General features: G+C 43.7%; 1 protein-coding gene across 4 annotated transcripts in view; it reads left to right on the top strand.

The window, feature by feature from the left end:
* ALKAL1 (ALK and LTK ligand 1) overlaps positions 1-20,770 on the top strand; it is a 189,642-nt gene that overhangs the window by 640 nt on the left and 168,232 nt on the right. Inside the window, exon 2 of one of the 4 annotated variants that reach the window (XM_068234760.1) lies at positions 664-968. In XM_068234760.1, coding sequence (XP_068090861.1) covers positions 680-968 — 289 coding nt within the window. In that variant the 5' untranslated portion in view covers positions 664-679. Of the gene's footprint in view, positions 1-120; positions 969-20,770 lie in introns of those variants that run through there. The other 3 variants (XM_068234759.1, XM_068234761.1, XM_068234762.1) reach the window with 3 other exon arrangements.

The following is a 20,770-nucleotide window of genomic DNA, read 5'->3' as shown; positions in this document are numbered from 1 at the left end:
AATCTATGCAGGGTAGAGCTGTTATGGCTTTACCATGAGGGGCTGATCATCCTTAGCACGGAACTCTAAGCAAGTGCAGCCCAGACACAGCTAAGCAGCTCCTGACTGCAGATTGCTTTCCATTTGTCTTCAGCGATCGTGATATAGAGAAGAAAGCTCAGTCAATCCCAAACAAAGCCAGGATCGTATTATCCCTGCTGCCTTGTTAATACCTTTTCTAATCCGTGGCTATAAATGTGCCTTGAAGGGATGTGGAAGATCTGGAATGAGAGGCAGCCCTGAGGGAGGAGAGAGTCTGGCCAGTCAATTAGGGAGGATAGGCATTGCCATGCTGCTATTAGTTGCTGAGGAGTGTCTGTTAGTTGGATGGATTATAACAGTTGGAGGAAGCGATGAGAGCGGATAACTAATTGATGAATGAATACCCTTTCTCCTGAAGTTTGCAATTCGCTAATCTTCCAACCTCACTGTCGCTATTTTGTCCTCCTCTTTTTTGTGGGTAGTGTTGAGAATACACCAGTGGTTGCTTGTTTGTGGGAAGTTCTCCCGGGAGGACCTAGAGGGGGTCCTGCGTTGACCCAGGTGACCATGAGCAGCCCGGAGAAGATGCGGGGCAGGAGCTAGCATGTGTCTCAGTTGTCTTCCTCCCTTTTTCTTCCTCAGGATCACAAAGAGAGAGATGCAGAGGGCGAGGAAATGGCAGGCAGTACTGGCCATCTCCTTCTTACTGGTCACATCTTCCGTCCGGGGCATCAGTGAGGTGCCAGCCAGCGAGAGGCGAACTCTTCTAGATCTCATCGAGCAGGTCGCTGGGGACAGCAGCATCAGCAGCAGTAGAGAAAGTGGACGAGTCGTTAGCAGGCGGTATAACGTGGGTGTCGCTCAGTCTGCTGAACATGCCAATCGCAGACTGTCCTCCAGAGAGAGATCAGCCGCCTCTCCAAGGAGCAGCAGCAAAAGACCTACAGGTAAGTGATCTCTGTGCCTCCTGTGGGTCATTCTGTGCACGCTTTGGTGTCTTGCTCTGATCACTTTTTATTACACAGGAACGTTGTGAAGTTTGCGCGGTGTAATCCAATCCATAATACCCAGCTTTATCTCCCTTGAGAAAGAATCAGTATTGTAATCGCTTTAGTGGGGATGAACAGATTTCATGCTGTGATCATCATGCCCTGCTTGGTCGTCAGACTTGCCCTGCCCTGGCTCCGTCTGTATGCTTCGCTACTCCCCCCTAGTCACTAGAAAGAGCATGCTGACACTCTGAGGATGCTCTGTAGTAAACTTCAGACAGCTCCTGAAAACTAGACAGCAAATACTTTATCCCAAGTAGGAGCATATTTGTAAGAGTTACAACATCTGGCACCGTTTATCAAAGCGCAACTCCTGCATCTATTGAACTTTTTGTACTGACTGTTTCAGCTGTGGATAAGTAAGCATTTGGATTAGCAGTAGTGTGGATTGTGGAAAACTCGTGTCAAGGGCTGGTATCAACTATTTGGGTCCCCATATTATTAAGTATATATTTAATTCTGAAAGGTAATCATACACAGACAATTTCTGACATTAGGAAACTTAAGCTAAGTACAGACATCAGACAAAAATCTTTGGCAGATGGGGAATCGGATGCACAAGTTTGTCACGAAAGTTTGAAATAATGATTGTTCTTAAGATGCTGTACACCTGCAAAAGACTAGATAAATGCTTTTGTAGTCCATTTCCGTCCTTTTTCATGCATGCGCTGTGCACAAAATAGTTAAATATCTGCAGATCTCATTGTTTTATGCCTGGTACACATGATGCAGTTTTTCGTTCGTTCGTTCGATGGTCAAATCATTTTTGATTCCCGATGGTTATTCTGATCCATTTTGTATAGAAGTGATCAGAAAAAAGATCGGAAATCAGATAGGACCTATTGGGAAATAATCGATTTGGCTGTAAAGCTGATAAAAATTGCATCGTGTGTATCAGGCATAATAAATAGTCATCTGCAGATCTGATCCGCCAAGGTAGATTTGAAAGATCAAGAGACAAATATCTTTCATCTCTATCTTTTGAGATCTTTAATCTTTCATTTTTCAAATAGATTTATTTGACATCTGTACACAGCTTTAGATGATAGAGATATAAAAGGAATATAGACAATTACACTTTTATGTGTAACACACACACACACACACACACACACACACACACACACACACACACACACACACACACACACACACACACACACACACACACACACACACACACACACACACACACACACACACACACACACACACACACACACACACACACACACACACACACACACACACACACTCTCTCTCTCTCTCTCTCTCTCTCTCTCTCTCTCTCTCTCTCTCTCTCTCTCTCTCTCTCTCTCTCTCTCTCTCTCTCTCTCTCTCTCTCTCTCTCTCTCTCTCTCTCTCTCTCTCTCTCTCTCTCTCTCTCTCTCTCTCTCTCCCCTCCCTCCCTCTCTCTCTCTCTCTCTCTCTCTATTATTATAAAAAAAAATCAGTCTTATCACTTTCCAGAAAGGAGTATTGAGAACCTGAATTTGTGCTGTGACAGGTGTAATGTTTAGTGCTATCATTGTTACAGAAATGGATAGAGCCTGTGTTCTCAGCTCTATAGTACTTCGGATGGGTTCAGGCTACTCAAAATTATCATAGTTAATATGATTCTAATAATACAAAATGATACATAATGTATAAACAAATCTGAATAGGCGAAGTTAATTAACAGCATCAATGAATGTTTGAAAAGCATTATACACAATTACGGAGTATGTGCAACAACTACAGAATGTGTGTGTGTGTGTGCATGTGTGTATATATACAGTATATATATGTGTCATGTTGTACTTGAGATGATGTCACTACAATATAGTGTTATTGGCCAATGCAGTCATTAATAAAGGGGTATATACTACTGTTAGGGCTGGTTCAGACGGACGCTTGCGGAGCGTTTACCGCAAGCGTTCGGACCGTCGCGGTAAACGCTCCCATTCAAGTGAATGAGATCGTTTACACCAAGCTTTTGCGCGCTTTTACCCGAACGCGGCGTTCGGGTCCCGATTTTCGCGAGCGTTCGGGCTGCCCCTGGAAGCAACATGTAGCTTCCAGGGAGCGGCCAACCGCGACGGCTAATGTTCCCCTACGGGAAAAAAAAACCGCAACAGCATCACGACGCGACCGAAGGCTACTGAAAGCCTGACCGCTCAGCCGCCGCAACGCCCCCAGACGCGACGCTACGCAGACGTCCGTCTGAACCAGCCCTTAAAAACACTGATACAGAGAACTAACTACTTTCCAATAGAAAATTGTAGACTGTTGGTTCCTGTCATTTGTCTGATTCCCACGTGGAGTCAAGAAGGATGTTTTTGTATTTTTTTCCCTTTAAAAGTAAACTGATCTGTGATGCGATTTGTGCAGGTGCAGGATGATTTTGTTTTTTGTCTTTCTCCAACCGAGCCAACTGTGTAGTTCATGTCTTCAAAATGACAGGTGTGACATGCCCAAATATAGAATTACCACTACTCTCAGCGAGATAGTCAGTGATGTGCAAATATTTCTGGCTTTTATGCAGTGTGTAATTGGACCAATCAATTGCATTTACTGCTGCATTTGATTGGCCCTGTTCTACGCTGTATAAGCTTTGCATGAAATGAAGTTTGTATGCAAGCTTGAATTATTTGCATCTCATCATCGATCTCCACTCTCTTTGAACCAGCAGGTCACTCCAGATTCACTTTAAATGCACATCCCATTAATTTTATTGTCTTCCATAAACATTTATAGTAAGCAGTTGGCAGTAACTTTTATGAGAGCTTCTGAATGTTGTGGTTGAATTCAGGTTTGTTGGTTTTTATTCTTATCTCTGGTGAGTAAAGCCCCTATGTAGGAATAAGGAATTGCCAGGTCATTGCTGATTATTGGGAGTTCATCTGGTGGCTTTCTGGCATGACTGAGGACTTGGTTTCCATATGTTTTCACTTAGACTAAGTTCACACAATGTGCATTGGGTAATGCCCATGCTGAAATATGAGCATTCTGCATATTATAACATGCACGTTATTTTTCATAGCATACAGAACTGATATGTAGCATGCATGCCATACAATTGTATAAGCAGTGCGTTAACCGGCAGCAACACACCGTTCAGAAACGTGCAAATAGAGTAAACTCACCCTTAAGGAAGATAATTCATTGATCCGTTAGTACTAATGGTAAACAGAACTTCCTGGAGCCGCATATTAGTATTTTTAAGTAGCAGCCTTGGTAGCATTCAGCTAGAAAAAAAAATAGTATACAGTATGTTTGAAATTTACAGCATTGGTTTTTTTATAAGCAGTATTTGCCAAATAAAAGTGTGTTGGCTTATGTTTTGTTCAGGAGAGACATGGTTGATTTTGACTGCTGTTTGACTTGAATGGCTAAGACCACTCTTTTTAACCCTTGCAATGAAAAAATAATCAAAAAGGACAAGTTAGTAGTAGTACAAGTACACTATGTACCAATGTTTATCTCATTGTGTCACGTTAGCTCAAGGCAAGGTATGTTTTAGGCAGAAAGTGCTGTCACGTGCTTTGCTTGGGGAAGTGCCCAATGTTTCTAAGAAAATAAAATCTGTAATAGTCTGATCGCATATGGCCACCATACACATGACAATGAACAACATAGAATATAAGCAGATCACTTTCTATCAGGCCTGCTGAGAACAAATGCTTCCCTCAAAACATTAATGTATAGAGCTTGATAGATTGCAAAGCCAATGTTGACCAGGAGTACCTAAACATGCACTACATCAAACCCTACACAACCAGATATAGCAGCAGGTATAATTGATTCTGACAATTGATCACTGCTTCCTAATTAGTGTTTCAATTGTGCTAGAGTGATAAGAAATGGCACAGGGCTCTTTTGTTTCATATGCGGCATGGAGGGCAAGACAAGATTGTCCTATTTTTGGTGCTGGACCTAGTGATGAGCAAATGATTATCCGAACATGGACATTTCCATGGAATCAGTATGAGAAAGAAATTCAACCAATCAAAAGCGGGAGCTGGCAGATGGTTAATGAACAGGCAGATACAGGATTTGATTGGCTTATTTAATTTCCTGCTAGAAAATCGCATGGGAGACTATTTTGCTTATCAATAATAATAATAATCTGAACATTTGTATAGCGCTTTTCTGCTGTTGGACTCAAAGCGCTCAAGAGCTGCAGACACTGGGACGCGCTCAAGAGGCCACCCTGCAGTGTTAGGGAGTCTTGCCCTTAACTCCTTACTGAATCAGTACTGAACCTAGCGGCAGTGCCCTTAACCAGTACACTTTCCAGCCAATATAGTATTGGAGATCTTTGAAGTTACAGTGATGGAGTAACAGGCATGTACTTAGGTGTGCACCCATTTTTTTCTGTAAAGTGGCAGTATTGGAGATACACTTTACCACATCAATGTGATGCTGAAGTTGACAATGTATTGGTGCAGACATCTAAGAAAAAAATGGTGGTGTTTTTATTTTACTGTGTTGCCATGACAACATTTCCCAGAATGACTGCGTTGTGTTTTTTTTCCCCGACTTTCATATACTACTGTGTGTAGGAGAACCTGTTAGGCTGCATTTATATCTAATTGTAGAGAGCTTTGTTGTACAATAATAATCACTCCCTGATGTTTACTAGGCTACCACTAAATAAATCTGTATGTGTATACAGTCTCTTGAATTAAACACACATGCTCAATTATGGTCAATCATACAAGTACTGGTCTATGGAGAGGGGAAGGAGGGATGTTAGTAAGTGGCAGCCTACTGGACAAGATCAATGGATCACAATGTGCTTGTTTGTTATTCAACACTTTGCAGTGCGTCAAGGCAGATTGATAAACACCACATACAAATACATGCTAGATTCTCACCCAATACAAAAAGGATCTTATCAACTGAGAATTATCTAACCTGCCTAGGAGGCTTTAGTTAAAACAAAGATTCCGATTGGTTGCTATCAGGACCTGATCCCCTTGGGCAACATCGCTTGGCAGGGCCGCACAATGGCGTGTCAGCTGTGTGAGGGGATTTGGGGGGACGGCAGGGTGACGAGTGTGACATAATGCGACAGACGGAGGAGTGTGGTGAACAATGGGATCGGTGAGGGATCAGCATCCCTGGGGTTGAGTAGATCCACCCGACGAGTCACTCACGGATTAAGGGTAGGGGGCCGCCGGCTGCCGTACACACCCCTGATTGTCAGCTGAAGTGGTCGTTATCAGCCGCCTCACCTGACTTAAAGTGTACCTGAGAGGGGGCTACGTGAATAAAATATACATACCTGGGGCTTCCTCCAGCCCCCTCCGGCCTGATTGCTCCCACACCATCCTCTTCTGACTGCCCATTGGCCCACTACTGGCCCAGGAAAAACCCGGCAGTCGGGGTCAGTCGGCGCATGAGCAGTCTGGCCAGGCGCACTCCCCTGTCTCGCTCCCTACGATGGGAGTGTTCTGCGCCTGCGCAAGAGCAGAGCGCTCCCAGCGATGTGAATGCAGCTGGAACGCGCGTATCTGGGCCGTGAATGCACAGTTGGCCCTGGACCGGAGAACTTTCCAGGGCCAATTGTGGAAGAACTGAGAGGCAGAAGAGGACACTGTGGGAGCGATCGGGCCAGAGGGGGCTGGAGGAAGCCCCAGGTATGTATATTTTATTAATGTAGTCCCATCTCAGGGTCATTTTAAGTTGGACATGTGTCTGAGACTTTTGTCCCAGCTTGATAAATCAGCACCACGGTTACTGAAATTTAGTCAGGAAAATGAATCCATTCAATGACAATTTTGCAGGCTGTACTGACAGCCTTAACTAGTCTGCATTTTACAGACTATTAGTATATTTCTGGTCTATTAAGATCCCTGTGAGACATTCTCATGCAAGGGAACAACCTGAAGCGGTCTGTTATGCAAGATACCAGTAGGGAGCATATAAAAACTCATAACCTCTTCAAAGCGTTTACATTGCCTTCAGGGGAGAAAAACATACAATTGGTTTCAGCTGTAATCTTCATCGTTACAACAACTTAATGTTGTTTCCCCTAGGACTACACAAGGCTTCTATTTTCTGAAAGTGGGAAGGGCTTTAAGATAGTATAGATAGACAGTACAGAGAATATAAGTTGCGCTGCACTAATAAAGGCATGCAGTACTATGGAAAACTCTTTCTGCTAAATTGATGTCCTGCGTCTGTGATTTGATTTGAAACAAAAGCCAATAATGCTGGACTAGTTTCTGCCCCAGTTGGTCAGAGCCTATGCCAGTGATAGAGGAGGACAAGTCAATTATTACAGCCCTTCCCCCAGCCAACAACCCACCAGCATGATCACTTCATAAATGCCACCACAGCAGTGTAGTACCTTCTGACAGCAAACTGAGAAATTTTTCCTTGCCAACCTTCACAATTGTGTTCCTCAGCTTTAAAAAAAAAAAAGACAAAATTAGAGATTTTCTAGTGTTGATATCATTATTAATTTATAAAGCGCCAACATATTCCATGGCTTCGTACAGAATAAAAAACAAACATGGGGTACATAATAACACAGACAATAGCATACACAAAATATAGACATTGGTACATAATACAGAATTGGTAAAGAGTAATTAAAGTGACAAATGTAACGTGATGATCAAAATGTATAGCAAATTCCAACTGTCAAAGTACTGTCAACATTATTGAGTATTTTCTTCCTTGTTGGTGGCTTAAAGGGAACCTCAGTTTTCCTTTTAACAGCAAAATATACATACCTGGGGCTTCCTCCAGCCTCCTCTGGCCTGATCGCTCCCATGGCGTCCTCTTTTCCCTCTCCATTTGCCTGCAATTGGCCCCGGAAAGTCCTTTGGTGTGGGGCCAACTGTGCATGCACGTCCCAGCTGCGTGCTCACTCATGCTGCGTTTATGTCGCCTGGAGTGTTCTGCACCCGTGCAGTACTACTGCGCAGGCGCAGAATGCTTCTGGCAGCAGGAGTGAGACAGGGGAGCACGCCTGGCCGGACTGGCTGTGACTTGCTGTATTTTCCGGGGATAGTAGCGGGCTATTGGAGAGGAAGAAGAGGATGCCATAGGAGCGATGGCCCATATGCAATTAAAGGATACCAGAAGTGACATGATGGGATAGACATGTGTATGTACAGTGCCTAACACACAAATAACTATGCTGTGTTCCATTTTTTTCTTTCTCTGTCTGAAAGAGTTATCAGGTATGCAAGTGGCTGACTCCATCCTGACAGGAAGTGACTACAGTGTGACCCTCACTGATAAGAAATTCCAACTATAAAACACTTTCCTAGCACAAAATGGCTTCTGAGAGCAAGAAAGCGATAAAAAGAGTAATTTCTTATCAGTGAGGGTCACACTGTAGTCACTTCCTGTCTGAGTCAGGACTGAGTCAGCCACTTACATACCTGATATTTAACTCTTTCAGGCAGAGAAAAAAAAAAAAAGGAACACAGCATAGTTATTTGTGTGTTAGGCACTGTACATACACATGTCTTTCTCATCATGTCACATGTCACCTTGGGTATCCTTTAACTTTATCTCCTGAGTTATCTCCTAGGAGGGAGAATGACCTACAGCAAATGAGAGTGTATTGTCTGAAAAAGTGAGTTTTGATAGCGTACTTTTCGGGCTTGATTCACAAACCCACGCTAACTGTTTAGCACAGGCGTGCTAAACAGTTAGCACGTGAAGTGCCGCTCGTGGACTTTTGCGTGCGCAAAGTGCCGCGATCGCGGACATTTGCGCGCGATAACGCAGACTTGGCCGATCGTGTGCAAAAGTCCGCGTTATCGCGTTCAAATGTCCGCGATCGCGTGATCGCGGCACTTTGTGCGCGCAAAAGTCCGCGAGTGGCACTTCACGTGCTAACTGTTTAGCACGCCTGTGCTAAACAGTTAGCATGGGTTTGTGAATCAAGCCCATAGATTGAAGGAGGAAGTGCATACAGGGAGGCTTGCAAAGTGTCCAATAGGATGTGAGCAAGCTATTTGGAGCGCAGACAGGACGGCGGAATTGTGGGTAAATAACCCCTTATCATCCAGCTGCACAACTGCGGCAATTACGGCTAATTTTAATTACGAATTCGAGTGATTACTCGTGAGCCCATCCCTGAATTTCAATAACAGAGTTTATTAAAACCCAGTAAAACAAATGGTTCAGATTTTTTTCATTTTCTCTCTTTTTTTTGTTTTTTGCTTTGCCAGAAGTATATGCAGTGAAGGTTTCTTACTTTTTCCATGGGGTAAAGGGGAAAGTCGATTGTCTGAGAAAATTTAGACAAATTTAGAGAAATTTTATTTTCTTGCATGCTGGGAAATGCCTGCATCCAAATCTATCATTTTTTTTCACCTAAGGAGCTCCTTTTTTTCCTTAGCTGTCACATTACAAAGTTTTGTGGATTAACCGAGTCACATGACTGTCGAAGGGGGTCATTTACCAAAGGAGATTTGGTGAATAGCGGTGATGTGACTGTGACCTGGTCTTCACTTCAAACACCCAGTCCTTTGCACAGGAATTTAAGAAAAAAATTGATTGGATGTTTAAACTGAACACTGTGTCATTTAGCATTTCATCTTTAGTAAACCTGAACTATGCAGTCGGCATGATATTTGTATGTAGTACCATGTGATACTTTAAGCTCTGGCAGTTTTTGTTTCACGTGGGTGGTTTTGCACAGACTGAGACTAAAATAATCTTTTTGTGTGGTCTGCTATCATATAGTGTAAATCTACATCCACCACTTAATAACCAATGGCTACCTAAGGGCCCTTTTCAGCTTATGCTGCGTTCACAGGGGTGCGTTAAGGCTGCTTTGTAACATGACTTGCCGCACTGCAATGCACCACCAATGCGATGTTCACAGTGCAGCAGGTGCATGTAGTGCGTTAGAACAAAATTCACCTGTTAACAGTGAATCATACTTTTCATTACTGTATGCTTCTCTGTACTTCACTATATGTGACGCAATACACAGATTCCAACGGATTCCAATCCGTTGGAATCCTGTTGTTACAGGGAACGCAGCACAACACCCACTGTGCATTAGAAATGCAATTGAGATTTTTCATAATTCCCACCTCAGTGATTCTACCATGATCGGGCTGCAAGTGTATTTGCATTCATGATTTGCAACGGAAAAAATTGCAGCAGGGCGACGATTGCAGGGGAAAATCGCATTACTAACGGAATGCACTAATGGAAACAGTTGCTGCAGTCTGCATCCATTTTAACTATACCTAGTGTTTTGCACCTTGTTCAATTGCAAAGTGGCGAAAAGTTATTTTAAAGAGAAAACTCAGGGGAAAAATTGTGTGTGGGCTGATGTCTGAGTATCATCTTAGTTAATTTTATCTTTTTGTACTTCATAACTCTTTGCATGCCTTCCTGCAGCAAACCTGTAGTTGAGTGATATCAGGCCCGGCCCTAGACTTTTTGCCGCCTGAGGCAATCTTTAAAGAAATCGCCGCCCCCCCCCCCCCAAGCCGTGGGTGTGTGGGGCCGCCCGAGCTGGAGGGGATAGCGGGCAGGAAGGGGGCATTGGGCCTAGCGGCGGGGAGGTGGGTCTGACCCCCCCTCCCTCGCCTGGGTCCCCCGTCCTCTGCTCCCCTCCAGCTTTAAAAAGTTACGTTGCTGCCTGCAGCTATTGTAAGAGGCAACGGGGGGGATCACTCACCTCTTCCTCGTTCCAGCCTGCGCTCCACTGACATCACTTCTTGCTACGCCGCCCAGGAAGTGACGTCAGTGGAGCGCACGCTGGAACGAGGAAGAGGTGAGTGATCCCCGCCTGTTGCCTCTTACAATAGCTGCAGGCAGCAACGTAACTTTTTAAAGCTGAAGGGGAGCGGAGGACGGGGGACCCAGGCGAGGGAGGGGGGGTCCGACCCTCCTCCCCGCCGCTAGGCCCAATACTCCCTTCCTGCCCGCTATCCCCTCCAGCTCGGGCGGCCCCCCACACCCACGGACGGGCGGGAGCTGCCCCCCCCAGAAGTGGAGCCTGAGGCAAAAGTTTCACCCCGCCTCATGGGCGGGCCGGCCCTGAGTGATATCCTATCAGGGGCATAACAATACCTATTCATGTGCTTATTCAAAATACTTTAATGTTGGCGTACAAAAATCCCAGCATGATGTCTCACATCACCCACCCTTAAAAACCATTAAAAACACACTGGTATGCATATGGAGCACTCATCTACAATTAATCCCACTGCCCAGGTGACGGTAACAATTCAACTTTGATCGCCCAGCTTACGCCTATACTGATCAAGCTGATCCACCAATCACCATCTGGCTTATGTGGGCCCTCCACCGGCGCACACCATGAGGCCTCCACTCACACTCAGCAAAAATGGCCAATGGATGTCTACCCAGTCCTAGTAGAGAGTTGTGACCTGGATGGTTGAATACTGTATATAGTGCAATGTTCTTTAGTAGCTTATACTTAAAGATGACATTAATTTCCCTCTCCAAATCTTGAAGTACCAGGGGCCCGATGAGCTTCTCAGAATGTCATGCTTACAATTGCTTCACATGTTTACACATCAACAGTCCTCAGTCATGACACTTATCGTCCGCTTCCTCCCCACTGACCTGGGAGATCAATCCTCACTTTGCTCGTACAATGCCTAGAGTGTGTTCAACAAACACACTCTAGGCATTGTACGAGCAAAGTGAGGATTGATCTCCCAGGTCAGTGGGGAGGAAGCGGACGATAAGTGTCATGACTGAGGACTGTTGATGTGTAAACATGTGAAGCAATTGTAAGCATGACATTCTGAGAAGCTCATCGGGCCCCTGGTACTTCAAGATTTGGAGAGGGAAATTAATGTCATCTTTAAGTATAAGCTACTAAAGAACATTGCACTATATACAGTATTCAACCATCCAGGTCACAACTTTCTACTAGGACTGGGTAGACATCCATTGGCCATTTTTGCTGAGTGTGAGTGGAGGCCTCATGGTGTGCGCCGGTGGAGGGCCCACATAAGCCAGATGGTGATTGGTGGATCAGCTTGATCAGTATAGGCGTAAGCTGGGCGATCAAAGTTGAATTGTTACCGTCACCTGGGCAGTGGGATTAATTGTAGATGAGTGCTCCATATGCATACCAGTGTGTTTTTAATGGTTTTTAAGGGTGGGTGATGTGAGACATCATGCTGGGATTTTTGTACGCCAACATTAAAGTATTTTGAATAAGCACATGAAGAGGTCAAGTTTTTTCTGTGGCAATAGTACTTATGGTTGTATACCTGAACCTCTCCTCCAGTGAGTGGTGCTACCAATTCTAAACGTTGGCCACCCGAGCAGACCTGTTGTACATATATGCATAACAATACCTCTCTGGGCCCACCAGCAAACATAATAATTATGTTGCCCCCTGCAGCACAGCTGTCCTTTCTTCTATTCATCATTGATATGCTTTGTCCTAAGGACGTCTCGTGATATTGAATATGGTGTGAGCTGCCCATACAGTTAAGATTTTGCACAGATGACATTACTTGTGGACAAAAACAAGTCTCCAGAGCTCATAGAACAGTACTGTTAGGAGTTGTCTTAACAGGGAAATAGTACATATTTGAGTACATAACTAAAGGGAAAAACGTACTACTTTAACTCCCTCAACTTAGCTTATCAGGAAGAAATTGTTTGTCTATGAAGGTTATTACATTGTGGCTAATCTCTTATAACAGAGAGGACATTTTGACTATAGTTCAATACAATCATCAAAATAATTCCCCTCGCACCCTGCCTCCCTCACCACCACTGAAAGCTTCTGATAGAACTGACAAAATCACTAGCACCAAAACTATGATAACACTGGCACTCATATTTTTCATACGTGGCACCAGTATTCTCTGAAGACAGAATTAATGTATTCAGTCCAGCGGTGCCACCTTACACCCCATATGCATAGTAGATCAGCCACTGTACTAATGCCTGCAACGGTCAAATTGGGAGAATCAGCATTTAGGCTTGATGTTGGAGTTTTAATACAGGGACTCACTAAGGGTCAAGAGAGCCCCATTGGGTAAACAGATGCTGTTCTGTTGGCAGGATTGCAAGCCAATAGGTTGCAGCCTCACCACCAGTTTGTGGCTTGGCAAGCAATTTCAGAATTGTTAAAAGTAAGCAAGGAACTTGCTCATTTTAAATCAAAACAAACAGGAGTTAACAGTTTTAAAGTCAAATAAAATAATCCTGGAAACATTTAAACGTCAGGCAGTGAAACACATTTATAGAGGATGATGCAAAGGAATCTCTACTAAAGTGAAACAAGTGGTTTCATTTTGCTTGCATCCATCATTGTAAATCATCCTTGTGTTTGAAGCAGTTCATTTTGTCATAGCTGATTTGGGTGCTGGCGCCAAAGCACCGACTGTGATTGGTTAGAACTGTCAATCAAGAGTGTTGGAGGAGAGGGTGATGGGGAGGCCTTTTATCAGTCAAATGGAAACAAAAAAAATCATCAACAGATGGATAAAAGAATATGATCTGTAACGTGGATAAGCAGGGGAGAAACCACCTGCAAAACATTGGATGGGCCCCTCAGCCCAAGTTACCAGTATTGGGTAGTCTTTTGGCCCCAGATATTGGCATAGGTAACTTTATTGCCTCCCTTCCCCCCTGAAATTGGTATTAGGTTATTTTGTAGACCACTAACAGATAGTAGTATGAGGTAAAGTACCCTTACTTCCCTCCCACCCCCTTTGGAACCCCCCCCCCCCCCCCCAGATATTAGTATTAGGCAGAACTTGTACCCTGAGTATTGATATTAGATAGCATTTGTGCCCTCCATCCTTTGCAGAATTGGACTATAACCCCCACTTGTCCTGCAGTGTCACTCCCTCCTCTTTCACACTCAGGGTGCTCCATTCTCCTGAGGCCTCCACATCTGCAATTCAAACTGTTTTCCACAGCTGTAACCATAATGACATCACACGCTGGAGAGTCACAGAGGCAGTGATGTGACTGCAGGGGAGCTATGGATACCAGACTCTGAGACTGGGAGGAGCGACACATTGATAGTTGAGTCACCTGCACTCTACTTGCAGCTCTGCATAGCACCCCTAGCCCAATGCTACATCCTCTAAAGCCGTGTTCTCCAACCCTGTCCTCAAGGCCAACCAACAGTGCATGTTTTGTATAAATCAACAGAGGTAGTTAATCAGCTTTGCTGCAATGCTGATTACCCCACCTGTGCTTGTGGGTGGTTTTCTGCAAAACATGCACTGTTGGTGGGCCTTGAGGACAGGGTTGGGGAGCTCTGCTCCAAAGGGCCCCTTTGAGTACCTGGGTTGTCCTCTCTTCCTGCAGGAGCTTTTGATACAGCCCTTTGTTTAATAAACCCCATGCCCAATCACCAGGTGAAACCGTATGGACATCCATAAGGTCATATATTGAGAAATACAACTTCTGTTGATAGGAAAGCTTATAGTAACACTGCTAAATGTACAGATAGGTATACATGCAATGCCATAACAGGTTAAAGAGAAACTCCAATGAAAAGAATGTAATAAAAAAGTGCTTAATTTTTACAATAATTATGTATAAATGATTTAGTCAGTGTTTGCCCATTGTAAAATCTTTCCTCTCCCTGATTTACATTCTGACATTGATCACATGGTGACATTTTTACTGTTAGCAGGTGATGTCACTGGAAGTAGATACTGCTTGCTTTCTTGGCAGTTGTAAACAGCTTTTATTTCCCACAATGCAACAAGGCCCCACAGTATGATGTCAGTACCTCAGTGCTGTGAAGTGCTGACATCATTTGTGGGAGGGGTTTCACCACAAAATCAGCCATACAGCGCCCCCTGATGATCCGTTTGAGAAAAGGAATAGATTTCTCATGGGAAAGGGGGTATCAGCTACTGATTGGGATGAAGTTCAACTCTTGGTTATGGTTTCTCTTTAAACCAGTATGGTATAAAAAAGTATGGTATAAAACAGTGAATGCCCATGATACAGTGGTACAAGATATAATGATGATACGGTATAATCCAGTTTTGGGTGTAACAGACTCCACTACAACCCTTTCTCATGGATCCACAGCCATATATGGGATGTGACCAGAGTCAAAATATTAAAGAATATATTTTTCATGTTTGTTTTATCCTGTCCTCTTTTTATTCTTACCCTTTGTATATATTGTAAAAAATATCTGAAGAATTTTTTTTTTTTTTAATATACATTTTTACTACACATTTCACACATCTGCTTTAATACAGCAATCAGTTTTAAAAATAAAGAGCATGATGGCATAGTGGTTAGCTCTCTTACCTTGCAGGCCTGGATCCCCGGTTCGAAACCCCAGCCAAGGGAGTTTGTACTGTATGTTCTCCCTGTGTCTGTGTAGGTTTCCTCCAGGCACTCCAGTTTCCTCACACATCCCTAAATACATTCAGATAAGTTAATTAGCTTCCCCTTAAATTGGCCCTAGACTTGATCTGTACAGGGACGGATCTAGAAAAATTTGCGCCTGGGGCTAGGTCAGGTTTTGGCGCCTAAAGGTCAAATTTTGGTGCCTAAAGGTCAGGTTTTGGCACCAAAACGGCGCCTAAAAGTCAGATTTTGGCGCCTAAAGGTCAGATTTTGGCACCAAAACGGCGCCTAAAGGTCAGGTTTTGGCGCCTAAAGGTCAGGTTCTGGCACCTAAATTGCAATTCCCCATCCAAATTTTGCCGCCTTTTTAAGAATTCAACAAACTGCGCCTAGGGCAAGACACCCGCCTGCCACCCCCCCCCCCCCCTAGATCCGTCCCTGGATACGTACACTACACGATAAATACAAAGACATATGACTATGTTGAGGATTAGATTGTGAGCCCCATTGAGGGACAGCTAAGTGACGAGACAATATACTCTGTACAGCGCTACGGAAGACGTCAGCGCTATATAAATACTAAATAATAACCATAATAAAAATAAAGAAATTAATTCTGCTTCATTAAGTAATGAGTTAGTAAATTAAAATGATGTATATGTAGAAACATCACAAGTGTATAACAATACAATAATTGATTAAAAATGTTCAAACTACCGGTATTTATTCTCTAATACTATACTAAATCGACCCTGAGTGTTTACAAACAGCTTAATTTTAGCCTATGATATTTTCATCCATCAGTGGGTATAGATTCATGCAATAGTTCTGAACAATTTCATGCATGTTTTAGAAACAAAGAAGCATAGCAAGCATCAAGCCTATAATGCAAAATAAATTATATATCATGGTTCATCAGAACCTAACTTCCCCTAATCTCAAACACTGACATGTGGATACTAAGACGAATGTACAGCTTTATTTAGCAAAGAACTCACAAGGAAAAGTCAAATAGGATAAAAGAAATGCTTGTCTTGAATAGGGCTTATAAATCAATCAGCTTCAGTCAATGTTGTTTCAAGTAGTTAAGTCATCTAAAAGAAAGTACGGACTAGACAGCATGGGTGATCTCACGCTACTGAGAAACTCAACATGGACCATCACTAAAAATCATATCTCCTCTATAAAAAATAAAAAAAAGGATGCAAGTCGGAATTACAAAGCTCATTATTATTTGGCATAAAATGTTCCTCTTCTTTGCTATAAAAAAAAAATAAAATGTTCCCATATTTCTGCTTCCTGTGCACTGACCTCAGGATCAGAAATATGGAGATGCTAAACAGGCAAAAAGCGCATGATTTCACTTATCATACAAATAAACAAAATATACTGTCATCTATTAAATCATTTCAAAGCAGGAGAAAATCAATCTTATAATATAAGTACTGTAAGTCCAAGGGTCCAATAATTTAACCTCCCTAGTGGTAACCCTGAGTCAGGCTCAGGATGGAAAAGGAAGCCAGGAGCGGTAATCCTGAGCCTGACTTGGGGTAGCCACCAGTAGGTATGCATCTCACAGTGCAGTGTGGTGGCATTTTTAACTCATCTCCACCGGGATACAGATGCTGGCAGCCATTCTTGTTCCAGTCCTGTGGTGCTCTGGATCCCTGAGTAGAGATGGTCCGAACCGTTCGCCAGCGAGCAGTATTCTGCGAAAATCTGCTCTTTGCATTTGCGGCAAACAACGAACATTGGGGTGTTCGATTCGCCCCCTATACATCATCAATGAGCAAGACTTTGACCCCTTACCTCACAGTCAGCAGACACATGGCAGCCAATCAGCTAGCACCCCCTCCTGGATCCCCCACCCCGCTATCAAAAAGCAGTTGCGGTGGCCATATTGGATCAATTCTCTGCTGGCTGCTGACTGTTAGTGAGAGCAGGGTCAGACCTGCAGCAGGTAGGTAGGGAAAGCATTAGGCTAGGTAGGTAGGTAGGCCTGTGTCCTTGTTCGTCACTAGCTGTGAAAGCAAGCAGCCCTTTTAAAGGCTAGTACATCCTGTGTTTTTTTTGTGTGTGTGACACTCCACAGCGCACTGACACCCAGAGCTGTGTGCACACTGCACACTACTGCTGTTGCCTCATTAAGTTGCAGGCACAGAACCACTCCAGTGCATTATTATTTCACTGTATTCTGATAGTACTATTGCATTTCTCTGTGTGAGACACTCCACAGCCCACTGACACCCATAGCTGTGCATAATGTGATTTCTATGCCACCTCAATCACTGTCTATCTCACCCTTTGCTTGAAGGTCCCACACTATTTGTAAAATAGGGGAGGTCACAGTAATGATCTAGCAACTGCACAAATTGAAAAATTGTGACCACCCAGGGGATACCAAAAATATCAAAACCTTTATTGTATCACAACATTATGCAAAAACCGGACAAATCCACCCTAAAAACAATTAAAATTAAACCTGCGGAGCGCTCCTCTCAAACACAATCCAGCATACCACACACACCTCATGCACACTGGTAGTGGTACCAAGTCTGATATAAACTCAGAGTGGGTAGACAGAGGTAGCCAGGTTTGCTGAATGAGCTTAGTCCTCCTGCTCACCAGGGATTCCCGTATGGATTATAATCACTTCACCTGTACTTATACTGCCGGTATCTCACCAGTCCCACCGCACTGTCTCCAGTCTAGTTCCCCGGGTGTCCATGTGAAAGGTTTCTTCGCCCACCTACCTCTCAACCCAGCCGTGCGTCTGCAGCGCGGAGCGGTGGTGCTGGGTTATGTTTGAGAGGAGCGATCTGCAGGTTTAATTTTAATTGTTTTTGGGGTGGATTTGTCCGGTTTTTGCATAATGTTGTGATACAATAAAGGTTTTGATATTTTTGGTATCATCGGGTGGTCACAATTTTTCAATTTGTGCATAATGTGATTTCTGCCCTTTAGGGATCAAAACCCAACTTTGCGTCAACTCCGTAATTTTTGGTCAGACTTTTGGCATGGAGAATCACCCTCTGGTATGCCCCTATCCAGGTGTTAGACCCCTTGAAACAACTTTTTTTTATCACTTTTGTGGCCAGAAACAGTCTTTGTACGTTTTAAAATTTGCCTGCCCATTGAAGTCTATGGCGGTTCGCCAGATTCGCCTGTTCACGAACATTTGCAGAAGTTCGCATTCGCCTTTCGCGAACAGAAAATTCTATGTTCCCGACATCTCTATCCCTCAGGTGAGACCGCCGTTTGTCATCATGATGACAGACCGCGATCTCACTATAGGGGTACAGCACCACATGGAGGGCAGAAGGAGAATTGCAGCGCTGGATCCCAGGGAGGTGAGTAAGAGCAAGGTCTGCTGCAGATATCACTGTATGATTTTTTTCCTGGTTTTAGGGTCGAAAAGCGTGTGTGAAAAAAATTGCATCCCTTTTAAAACTTAAAATCTGGAAATAATCCTACTGCCAGAGCTATATGGAGGCTGCCATATTTGTTAACTATTAAACAATACCAGTTGACTGGCAATCCTGATGATCTCTTTGGCTGCAGTAGTGTCTGGATCATGCACCTGAAATAAGCATGCAGCTAATCCAGTCAGACTTCAGTCAGAAACAACTTATCTGCATGTTTGATAAGGGTCTATGGCTAAGGGTGCGTACACACATCCAATTTTGATTGACAAATTATTGGCCAATTTTACCACGTCCATGCAGTATGAGAGCTAGCCTAGACAATCTGTTTACAGTATTGAAAATCTCTTGGCCCTCATAATACATGGAGTTAGTAAAATTGGTCAGTGACTTGCCAATCAAAATTGAATGTATGTATGCACCTTAAGAGTATTAGAGGCAGATGATCAGCAGGGCAGCCAAGCAAATGGTATTGTTTGAAAGGAAATATATATGACAATCTCCATATCTCTCTCAGTTCAGGTGTGCTTTGAGGAAATCCTGTTGGCAATCAGAAAACATGACTGCTGCTATCAATTGACAGGCATTGCTTTCTTGTGTGTTATAACCTAGGTGAATGGCAACCAGAGGATAAAGTGTACATAATATAAGTCAATTAAAACCGCAAAAAAAGCATATCTAACAATAAAAAGCTGCCCCAGCCCTACTAATCTCCATTTCCCAAAACTAGATAGAAAAAAAATCAACCCTCTGCAATTTGCAAAGCGGGTGCCCCAGGGCCAAAGGTGCCTAAATTACCTTTTATAGCCAATAATTGCGGCCAGCAATATTGGCCATAGGCACCCCCAGGCAATTTTAGGGTTAGGTAGCACATGGGGGGGGGGGGGGGGTTGGTGTTAGGCACCACCAGGAGAGTTTTAGGGTTAGGCAGTACCGTGGTGGTCTTAGTGTTAGGCATCACCTGAGCGGATTTAGGTGTAGGCACCACCAGGGGGGAACCGTTTAGTGTTAGGCATCGAGAGGGACGGAAAGTTAAAATCAAAGCTATATTTACCACATCTTGTTCAGTGGGGGCTTTAGGTTCATTTCCCCCTTTTGGTACAATTCTAGTGACTTTGAATCACACGACTTAATTGAATATGGGTCAAAACTTTACTGAATCCTTATAAGTTAGTTGAAAAATGTTATGCTTTTAAATTGTTGGTTTGGAGAAAACTGATGTGAGTTTCATGGACTGCTAGAAGACCAAACCACTAAATACCTAAAGAGACCCCAGGGTGTTTATTAGAAAGACTAATATTAAAATGACAACTCAGATACTTCATGTAATGAGGAGAAGCAGTGGCTTCAGTGGGAGCACGGCAGGGGCCCGACACAGGAAGAGGTAAGCTCAAATGAAGCAGGTGGTTTCAGTGCACGGCACTCAGTGTCGGGTGCTGAAACTAGGTGCCCTGTAGCAGCAATGTTATCCTGCACAGAATGCGTAAGAGTAATTAGGGGCTCCGGCAATTGCCAGTCACTGAATAACACCTCCCTCCGAGTTACGATGATTCGGAGGGGGAATAGTATTTAACGCCACCGGGTAGTTTAGCAGCTGCAGGGTGAGCCTCAAGGTCTACCATTGTGCTAATCTATGAGTCTGTTAAAGGTAGGATGAGCAACAGCCAGGGCAGCACAGTACAAGGGCCCTGGGGGAGGGAAGAAAGAAGTCTTGGCCCCCTCCAAGCCAGGGCCCCTTACGGTTGTCTTTCTAAGGTACATTTAATCATGAAGTCCTTAAAGAAAACCTGAACTGAAAATTAAAAGTCAAAATAAGCATACACAAGTCATACTTACCTTCCATGTAGTCTACTCCTCAGTGTCTTTCTCCTGTCCCACGTCCTGTTTGTTCACTGTGATCAAGGGAATTTTCCGTCCTCCATTTTGAAAATGGCCATTACCCAGAACAGCTTTCTGGTCAGCACACAGTTAAACTGTGACATC

The sequence above is a fragment of the Hyperolius riggenbachi genome, chromosome 5 (genome assembly GCF_040937935.1).
Source record: "Hyperolius riggenbachi isolate aHypRig1 chromosome 5, aHypRig1.pri, whole genome shotgun sequence".
Lineage (NCBI taxonomy): Eukaryota > Metazoa > Chordata > Amphibia > Anura > Hyperoliidae > Hyperolius > Hyperolius riggenbachi.
Note: the sequence above shows the minus strand (reverse complement) of the source record. Positions and strands in the feature narration are given on the sequence as shown.